This window comes from Pediculus humanus, genomic scaffold (assembly GCF_000006295.1).
Source record: "Pediculus humanus corporis 1103172107559 genomic scaffold, whole genome shotgun sequence".
Classification (NCBI taxonomy): domain Eukaryota; kingdom Metazoa; phylum Arthropoda; class Insecta; order Psocodea; family Pediculidae; genus Pediculus; species Pediculus humanus.
This window is the reverse complement of record NW_002987174.1, coordinates 362,885-373,433: the sequence shown is the minus strand read 5'-3', so window position 1 is coordinate 373,433 and position 10,549 is coordinate 362,885. Positions and strand designations below refer to the sequence as shown.

At 25.7% G+C, this 10,549-nt stretch overlaps 2 protein-coding genes across 2 annotated transcripts in view; one reads left to right on the top strand and one right to left on the bottom strand.

Annotated features, from left to right (window-relative positions):
• The window catches only part of Phum_PHUM207700 (uncharacterized protein), a gene marked incomplete at both ends in the record, with an annotated part of 5,166 nt that extends 2,675 nt beyond the window's left edge, over positions 1-2,491 (top strand). The window contains 9 exons of the mRNA XM_002425504.1: positions 243-536; positions 636-781; positions 866-983; positions 1,080-1,259; positions 1,365-1,514; positions 1,591-1,709; positions 1,786-2,007; positions 2,087-2,306; positions 2,411-2,491. Of these exons, the coding sequence (XP_002425549.1) occupies positions 243-536; positions 636-781; positions 866-983; positions 1,080-1,259; positions 1,365-1,514; positions 1,591-1,709; positions 1,786-2,007; positions 2,087-2,306; positions 2,411-2,491 (1,530 nt within the window). The remainder of the gene's footprint in view (positions 1-242; positions 537-635; positions 782-865; positions 984-1,079; positions 1,260-1,364; positions 1,515-1,590; positions 1,710-1,785; positions 2,008-2,086; positions 2,307-2,410) is intronic.
• A 5,842-nt stretch (positions 2,492-8,333) lies between these two features.
• On the bottom strand, positions 8,334-9,762 carry Phum_PHUM207690 (uncharacterized protein; the record flags this gene model as incomplete). The annotated part of the gene is made up of 4 exons (XM_002425503.1): positions 8,334-8,456; positions 8,534-8,733; positions 9,034-9,178; positions 9,463-9,762. The coding sequence occupies 4 exons, from the start codon at positions 9,760-9,762 to the stop codon at positions 8,334-8,336; spliced, it is 768 nt and encodes a 255-aa protein (XP_002425548.1).
• Between the last annotated feature and the right edge of the window lie 787 nt (positions 9,763-10,549).

The following is a 10,549-nucleotide window of genomic DNA, read 5'->3' as shown; positions in this document are numbered from 1 at the left end:
AATTGTTCCGCATTGAACAAAGGAATTTGTTTTTGTACAGTAGGAGGAAGAAAAAAAAAAAAAAATTAATTTTTGACGGTTTACATAACGAGAAACTTTCTTTTTTTTAAAAGAAAATATTAACACGCACGCACACGCACACACGCACACTAGGAAGTGGTTCATATGTTTTCATTATGTTTTCTTTAGTTCAATAATTTTTTTTTTTTTAAACGGAAACCATTTTTTTTGTTGTTGTTCAGGCTGAGCAAAGATTGCAAGAAGAGAAAAAACGTGTTAGAGTTTATTTACATATGACCACAATGGAGAGACTGTCGAAAACATGCGAAAGAGTTCTTATTGAAAAACACATGGAAATATTTCATTCGGAATTTCAACATTTGCTCTATGCGGATAAAAATGAAGATTTGGGTAGGATATTCACTTTGGTTGCGAGGATACCCGATAGTTTGGGAGAACTTCGAAGTCTTTTGGAAACACACATTTACAATCAGGGACTTTCGGCTATTGACAAATGCGGGGACGCCGCTTCAAGCGTGAGAAAAAATTTGAATAAAAAGGATTTTAAAATAAAATTTTAAAGTTAAAAAAAAAAAAAAAAAAATTTGACCCTTTTTTTTATTTTAACTTTTCAGGATCCGAAAATGTATGTAAATACAATATTGGAAGTTCATAAGAAATACAATGCTCTCGTACTCACGGCTTTTAACAACGATTCAGGTTTTGTCGCCGCTTTGGATAAAGCTTGCGGACGATTTATCAACTCTAATTCCGTAACTAGGTACGCGCGGCGCGGGTATTATTTTGTTTATGTGTTGTTATTATCATTATTTTTTATTTCTCTTCGTATCTCTCTCTCTTTCAGGCAGGGTAATAGCTCTTCAAAATGTCCAGAACTATTAGCTAAATATTGCGATTTATTATTGAAAAAATCTAGTAAAAATCCGGAGGAAGCAGAATTGGAGGATACGTTAAATCAATTGGTAAGATGATAGGGTTGGGATGGAAGAGGAGGAGGAGGAGGAGGAGGAGAGGGAAAAGAGTCGAAAATGAATTTTTTTTCTTTTTTCTTTTTTTAGATGGTTGTTTTTAAATACATTGAAGATAAAGATGTATTTCAAAAATTTTATAGCAAAATGCTAGCAAAGAGACTGGTTCAACACATGAGCGCTTCGGATGATGCAGAAGCGAGTATGATCTCGAAATTGAAACAAGCCTGCGGATTTGAGTATACGTCAAAATTACAAAGAATGTTTCAGGTTGACATATGACAAAATTTTATTTTTTTTTCTCGATTAAAAATGATTTTTTTTTTTTACTAAAATGTATTAATTTCGTTGTTTTTGTTCCTCCCCCACACGCAGGATATAGGGGTTTCAAAAGATTTGAATGAACAATTCAAAAAACATTTGATAAATTCAAATGAGCCGATCGATATTGATTTTAGCATACAGGTTTTGTCTTCTGGTTCGTGGCCGCTTCAACAGTGTTTTATATTTTCATTACCGACGGAGGTAAATAGTAATTATTATTATTATTATTATTATTTTTTTATTTAAAATTAATTAACATTCACGGTATTCTTTTAAGCTTGAACGGAGCATTCATAGATTCACTACTTTTTACGGGAGTCAACACAGTGGAAGAAAATTAAATTGGTTATATAATATGTCAAAGGGTGAAATCGTTACTAATTGTTTTAAACACAGGTACGTACGTTCAGGTCACCACGAAATGTATTAAATTGTATTGTTTTTAATACGTTTGATTTTTTTGGGTTTTCAGGTACACTTTGCAAGCTTCGACGTTTCAAATGGCTGTTCTTTTGCAATATAACATGTCGGAAAGTTGGACGGTTCAACAATTACAAGAATCGACTCAAATAAAATTAGATTTTCTCATTCAGGTTGTTCAAATTCTTTTAAAGGCGAAGTTACTTCAATGCGAAGACGACGAAAATCAACTTCATATGAATTCCGTTCTTTCGCTCTATACGGGATATAACAAGTAAGGGGGGAGGAAGGAGGGGGAAAGGGGAAAACTTTGGTTATTTCGTAACGATTTTTTATATTTTTTTTTTTCGCAGTAAAAAACTTAGAGTTAATATAAATATACCGATGAAAACGGAATTGAAAATAGAACAGGAAACGACGCATAAACACATTGAAGAAGATAGGAAATTGTTGATTCAAGCCGCCATAGTGAGAATAATGAAAATGCGTAAAGTTTTGAAACATCAACAATTGGTGGCGGAAGTTTTGAATCAATTGAATTCAAGATTTAAACCTCGGGTGAACATAGTTAAGGTAAGCATTTTTATTTTATTTTATTTTTTTATTTTCAAAAATTTTTTACTTTTTAGCGGGAAATACGTTTACTTATTTTTTTTTTTTTTTTTTATCAATTTTAGAAATGCATAGATATATTAATCGAAAAAGAATATTTAGAAAGAACTGAAGGTCAAAAAGATACGTACAGTTATTTGGCGTGATTTTTGTGACTTTTTTTTTTTGATGACGTCAACAAGATCTCTCTCTCTCTCACTCACTCACTCACTCACTCTTAATTAATTAATATCAATCGTATATTTGTCGCGCATATACATACATACATACACACACACGCCATCAAAATGCTCTTGGCAGAACAATCGTATAATTATTATTATTATTATTATTATTAATATTAAAATGTAAAGTAAATGTTAAATAAGGAGACTCAAAGGGTTAATTCAGGGTCACGTGAAAGGATAAATTTTTCTTTTTTTTTTTTCTTTTTAAGTAAAAATGGTCTCGATCGGAAGACTGAAAATAAAAAATAATTATAAAAAAAAAAAAGAAAAAGAAAGAAAAGAAAGAAAAGAGGAAAAGTATTAGAGATTTAAACGCAGTTTACGTCATTCTTCGAAGAAAAAATAAATAAAAGAAAGAAAGAGAGAAAAAATTCGCTTTTATAAAACAAAAGCAAAAAAAAAAAAGTAACACTCACTCACTCACTCACTCACTGACCGCAACGTCATCATTCGACGCGAAAATATTATTATTATCATCATTATCATTATTATTATTAATATCGTGAATTTCTATTCTTTTGCCCATAAAATGAATTTTCGTATTTGCGTTCGTCTACTGTTTTAAAATCGAACAACCATAATAATAATATATATTATTGAACGCAATGAAAAAATCAATAAAAGAGAGGGGAAAAAAATAATAATAATAATAAACGGGGAGGGCGAGGAGGAGGAGGAGGAGGAGCTTATGAAAAAAGAGAAAAAAAAAATTTTTTTTAAATATAATTATTAATCAAATATTCATTAATCAGTGTAATTTGTTCTCTCGGATTATTTGTTCAAATAATCGATTTATCGATTTTTTGAAACAACCAACAACAAAAAAAACATAAAAAAAAGAAGGAAAGGGGATAAGGAGGGGAAAAGGTCGGGGAGGTAGGGAGGAGGAAGAAGGGAGGGAAAACAAATGGGATAAAAATTTAATTTTTTTTTTTTTTTTTTTTTTTTATTCCTGAATATAATTTCTAACTAATTTTTTTTTTTTTTTTTTTTTTTCTTTACCGTTACGTGTTTTGTAAACGTTTTTTTTTTTTTTTGGAGAAGAAGAAAAATTGTAAATTATCATTATTATTATCATTATTATTATTATTATTAAGTTTTGATTTTTTCGTTCGTTGCCATGACGTTTCTTAATGAATGAAAAAAAAATAAAAAAAATTTAACACATATATATATATATATATATATATATATATATATAAATGTAAATGTGTGTGGGTGCGTGTTCATGTGATTTGTGTGCTTGTGCGCGTGTCTATACGTGAATGCGTGTGCGTATATAAAATATGCGTGAGGCATCCATATAAAAATATATATAATTATGAATTGGTAAAAATATATATATTTAAAAATAAGGATTTTGTTGTTACGAATGAACACAATTGAAAAGTTCGGTTGAATATCTCATATATATACATATATATTATTATTATTATTATTATTATTATTATCATTAATATCGTTTAAATGAGTGACAGTTAATAAATAAATATATATATATAATTGCAACGAATTAAAAAAAAATTAATAATAATAAAAAAAATATAATAAGTTTAACACTTTAATACCTTTTTGTTGTTCGCTTCTTTTTTTTTTTTCATTTTGTTTTATTATTATTATTATTATTATTATTATTATTATTATTATTATTATTATTATTATTATTATTATTATTATTATTATTATTATTATTATTATTATTATTATTATTATTATACGTTATTTTGAATAATTACTAATTACGTGAAAATAGAATAAAAAAATAAAAAATAAACGAAACTGACTTAAAAAAAAAGAAATTTTTATTTTTTATTTCTTCTATGATTAATAAATCGATTTATCGATCCATCGATCGATCGATATATCGATTTCAAGTCAGTGGATATCTTCATTTAATTAAATTTTCAAAAAAAAAAAAAAAAAATTTATGATTCATATATTAATAATCATTATTATTGTTATTTCATTATGAGATAGTGTGTAAATTGAATGGTTCTTTATTTTATTATTATTATTATTATTATTAATATTAATATTAATATAAATACGAAAACGAGCAAAAAATTTAATAATTTTTGATTTATTAAAATCGCCGTCGCCGTCGCCATAACCACTGCCCCCCGCCCCGCCCCATAAAAAAAAAAAGTTTAAATTTGTATTTAAAAAGAAAATGTGTATTTAAAAATCGTTTAACGAATATTTTTCTAAATTTTTTTCTAATTATATATATATAAAAAACAAATTATTTATGCGCCGTCCATTTTGATTTACGAAAAAAAAAAAAAAAATTTATTTATGGACTTTTCAATTAAATTTATTATCATTATCATTATTATTATTATTAATATTATTTATAGTTTGGTTCGTGATGTAATTTTTTTTTATGTATTTTCATTTTTTACACGTCCTTAATAATAATAAATATTAACATAAAAAAAATTTGTTAAATTTAAATTTAATATAAAAGACATTAAATAATAATAATAATAATTAATATATTTATGTAATAAGTGTATAAATAATAATAATAATACTAAAAGTTGATGGTTTATATAAAAAATCCCATATTCGAGTTAATGAAATTGTGTGTTTCCGCCTTTTTCGAAAATTTACAACTCCGATCGAATTAATATATATGTTTATGTATTATTATCGATTATGATCGATTGATCGATTATCGATTCGATTTTTTTCTTTGTAAATATTTTGTTTATTATATGTGAGTCGTCGTATAAAATAATAATAATAAAATGAAATTTTATTTTTTTTTATTATGCATACAAAAAAAAAGAAGCAAATCATGTAAAATTAATTAATCTATTATTATTATTATTATTATTATTATTATTATTATTATTATATAAATATCGATTAACGATCGTTTTGTTTGTATTATTATTATTTTTTCGATGAAAAATAACCGTTGACCTTTACCTTGTATCTTTCTACGGGGTTATTTTAAAAAAAAAAAATTAGGTGTCATGCACGCGATATTTGACCTTGTCTCCTTTTTTTTTCATTATTTTTTGAAGGAAACCTTTTTTTGTAAAAGGAATTCAAAAAAACAAAAGAAATTAAATTTTAATTTTAAAAACGTATAATAATAATGATAATAGTAATAATGATAATAATAATAATGATATTTTTATGTATATAAATAATAACGAAACGTGTAAAAACATAACAAAAACAAAGAAAATTTATAACATATGTCATATTTAATTAAAAATCATCATAACCATCATCATTATTAATATGATCACGTGATTATTTAACAAATTAAAAAAAACCGTTAAGGTTAATTAATTAACTATAACAGAAAAAATAATGACGACGGATTTTAACAAAGTGATAATAATAATAATTGTTTAACATTTACATGAGTTGATCGATATCAGACAAACGCATTTGTTAACCCCGATTTCGTTTGTTTGTTTGTTTGTTTGTTAATAATAATAATAATAAAGCATTATTAAACGCAAAAAAAGCCGATTACCCGCACCCGCACGCACACACGCGCACACACATTCACACACCCTATCACAAATACTATAAGATGATAAAAAATTTAATTTAATATTTGGCTGATCCCTCCCACCCACACCGCCTTCCTCCCCACCCACCTCCACCCTTAACCCCACCCAACCCAACCCCCGAAAAAATATTAATAATAATAATAATAATAAAATATATTTGATCCGATCAACTCGAAATTTACAATTTTTTTTTTTTTAATACGAAAAAAGCTTTTAAACAAGCTCGAAAAATATACAAAAAAAATTTTTATTTATTTATTTGCACGTACATAAATGTATACATATTTATTTAAAGCTTCGTCGTATTTAATAATAATAATAATAATTATTATTATTATTAATTAATAATTATTAATTTTTTTTTTTGGCTGGCAATGATTTTCGATATCCTTTTCTCCTTCCCCACTTTTAAAATCCTTAATTTCTTTTTTTTTTCAATCGTGTCACGCTTTGAAATAAGAAACGCGACAAACATTATTATTTTGTTTTTATTCAAATAAAACAAACAAACAAACAAACGAAATTACTAATAGTATTATTATTATTTCTAAAAATTATTAATTAATTAATTAAAAATTACACGAATTAAATTTATTTATGTATATATATATATATATGTGTGTGTGATAAAGTCAAAAAGGAAAAAAAATACTAAAAAATATTATTATTATTACTATTATTATTATTATTATTATTATTATTATTATTATTATTACTATTATTATTATTATTATTACTATTTTTTTTGCTTGTAATATGATTAGTGTACACAAAAAAAATTTTTTTTTCAAACCCTGTTAAAAATTACAATTTTTTTTTTTTTTTTTCTTTTTAAATTTCTCTTTCGATTATTTCCCGTAATATATATTAACGACCACGTGATCGATTAAGAATAATAATAATGATAATAATAATATAAATAACAATAATAATGATAAGTATTCGAGCATTTATTTTGAAAAGGAATCGATTAGAAACCTGAAATAAATGCTTAAAAATTCCGACAAATAAAAAATCTTGTCGTGTTTAAAAATAACGTAATATAATAATAATAATAATAATAATAATAATAATAATAAAAAGAAGCAAATTAATATTATTATTATTAATGTTGCGTATAACACATACATATATATACATATATATAAAAACGCGGCGGCGTTCGATACTTAATTAATTAAATTTTTTATTTTTTTTTTTTTCAAGATTCGATTTATCGAATATCGATCGATTTATCGTCGTTTTATTTAAAACAATCGTCGACAAGCAGCGAGAAAAAATTATTTTTAAAAATATATATTTTCGGTTAAATTCGCGCGTTTTTTTTTCTTAAATTATTAAAGTTAATTTTTATTTAAACAAAAGATAAGTAAGAAGGCAATACGTTTAATAATAATTTTTGTGCGTTTTCGACACTACTACAAACACATAATAATAATAATAATAATAATGACTTTTTTTTAAATTTCCCGCCAAAATTTTTTTTACATATTAATTAATCACTAATATTAATTACAATTTCCCACACCCCCTCTCTCCCCCTTTTTTTTTTAAATTTTGATAAAATGTAATTTTTTTTTTTTTTTCATTTCACAAAAAATAAAACTAACAATAATGATAATAATAATAACTACAATTATTATTATTATGACAATGACAATGAACGAACGATATATGATTAATTAACAAATGACGTCATATTTATTATATACACGTAATGGGATTAATATAGTAAAAATTTATCGTTAAAAAATATAATAATAATAATATTAATATTCTTATACTTTCTCGAAAGAGAGAAAGAGAGAGAGAGAGAGATAGAGATATACAAAGACAAATAATGGGCGCAAAGCTTAAATATAATTATTGGCAAGATTATTATTATTATTATTATTATTATTATTATTATTATTATTATTATTATTAATCATACACACTAATTAAATCTAAATCCAGTATAATAAAATATTTATGTATAAACATAAGATTAATATTAACTTTTTTTTTAGATAAAAATTTCGGATTAACTTTTTTTTTTTTTAATCCGTATTAATCTTTATCGTTAATAAATATTAATCGATTTAATCCTCTTACGTCATATAATCTGCTCGTTGTATCGAGGAATTTGTTTTTTTGTTTTTGTCGCTCAGGTACGACTCGTTAAATTATCGATAATATTAATAATAATAATCGATTCAAGTTATTTTTGATAAGACGTAAATGTTTCACAGGAGCGTACACGCAGTCCCGTGCATTACTTCGGATATAAACATTGGAGTACCCGCACCTAAGCCTCCATCGGTTTTTTCTTGTTCGTTATAATCGTATTCGCAATCGAAATACATGCTCTGGAAAAAAAAAAAAAATAGGTCGCTGGAGAAATTTTATGGAATTTAATAAAAAAAAAAATTCGTATACGCCGTACCTGACAGTCTAAACATCGACAATGATCGCTCATTTTACACGTGATTCCCCATTGTTTAGCAACGGCCCTGTAAAATTCTTTATGAGTCTTGTGTATAATTTCGATTCCTTTTTTCGGTTCCGGTGGCGTGGATGGAGTCGATGAATCAGGTACTTCGGATTCAGTTAAATTCGTATCGTCTTGAACGGAACACGCTGTTGCTCCCGTACCTTCTCCTTCTTCTCCTTCTTCACCTTCCCCTTCTCCTTCTCCATCTTCTCCTCCATCTTTTTCATTTGTATTTAAAGTCACTTGTTGTGCCAGTCTTGTCTATAAATAAATAAAATGACGTCATTCCGGTTTTATTTAATTTTTGTTTAATTTTTACGTAAGCTTTGTGTAAGTAAGTACGTGCGCGTGTAAGCAAAAAATTAAATTTTTTTTTTATTATTGCACGAAAAACTATCCCTATAGTGTGCCCTCTTTTTTCCTTTTTTCCTTTTTTTGAGGAGGTATGTTACTTGCCTCCGCCAGTACATGTTCGTAGGAAGGAGGAGGTGATGATGGTACTTGGGTTATTCCCTGTAATTCGGTACTTGTTCCGTATTCTGAATTGTTCCTCGAGGTTTGGGTTTCTTCTAAGTCTAAAATACTTTGTGTTATTTCCTGCGAATTAAGAGAAGTGACATTTTGACCCCAAAAAAAAAAAAAAAAAATTTTTTACAGGGATGTTTGATGAAACATGTTTAGCGTGTGATGTTGATGGAAAAAAAAATTATTATTATTATAATTTAAAATGGCGGAATGAATTTTTTTTTTTGTAAGGAATAGGAGAAAGCATCGTTATTTTAAATGGTATTTTCTTCCTTTCGTTTTTATGAGTCAGAAAAAAAATGATGACCGATAATGATGATAATAATTGTTTGCTATTATTATTATTATTTACTCACTTGCAAATCTAATATGCTTTCAGAAGCCTCGTGTAAATCCATTGATACGTTTAATGATGAATTATCAACGGATAAACTATCCTGACAAAAATTGTTATCAATGGATGCCGTTTCGATAGATGCGTTATCAATAAAACAATTATTATCGATAAAATTAAAATCAATCGAATTACTTTTTTCGCAAAGAATATTTTGACAATCCATTGGATCCAGTTGATCTTTATTATTATTTTTTCCAGTCATTTTTTTAAATATCGGCTCCTCTTCTCCCCCTACTTCTTTTTTCTTCTTATCATCCATTTAAAAAAAAAACTATAAATTTTCCATTATCGTAATCGAATTACCTTTTAAAAATTTTCTTTTAAAATTTTCCACAAAAAAAAAGAAAAATTTCTCTTCTTACCTTGTATTTTCCTTGACCTAATAAGAAATTTTCTCCCTCTCTCTTTTCCCTTGTTTTTATTATTATTATTATTATTATTTTTAAACGATTAAATTTTTTTATAAATTAAAAAAAGGCATAAACATTCGACGATAATTATTATTATTATTATTATAAATAAAAATTCAAATTAATTAAATTTTTTTAAATACCCGTAAACGATTGTAAACGTTTTGTTTTGTTTAAAAAAAAAATTTTTTTTATTTAATTCACGTATCAAGTATTGATTTTCTTTTTGTAGGCGTGGTCGTAATAATAAAAGGCGCTCGAATCGTTTTATCTAATGCCACGTACTTTTTTTTTGCTGGAGATAAACGACGACAGTAGGTGGTGTACGAATCTCACATGAATATACTTATAACTATCGTTATTTAATTAATTTCAACGTTTAAAAAATTTTTAAATTGTTTTTATTGATGATTACGTCATCGTACGCCATTTTGAAAAAAAAAACATTACAAAATAATAATAATTTTTCATTTATTTATAATCTTCGCGGAACTTTATTTTTAACTTCTTCGTATTTTTCTTCGTAAGAACTCGCAACGCAATTTGCAACATTCGAACAAAAAATAACACCCTGAAAAAATTATAACAATAATTAATGTTATTATTAAAATTGAATTTTCCCGGAAAATTAGAGAT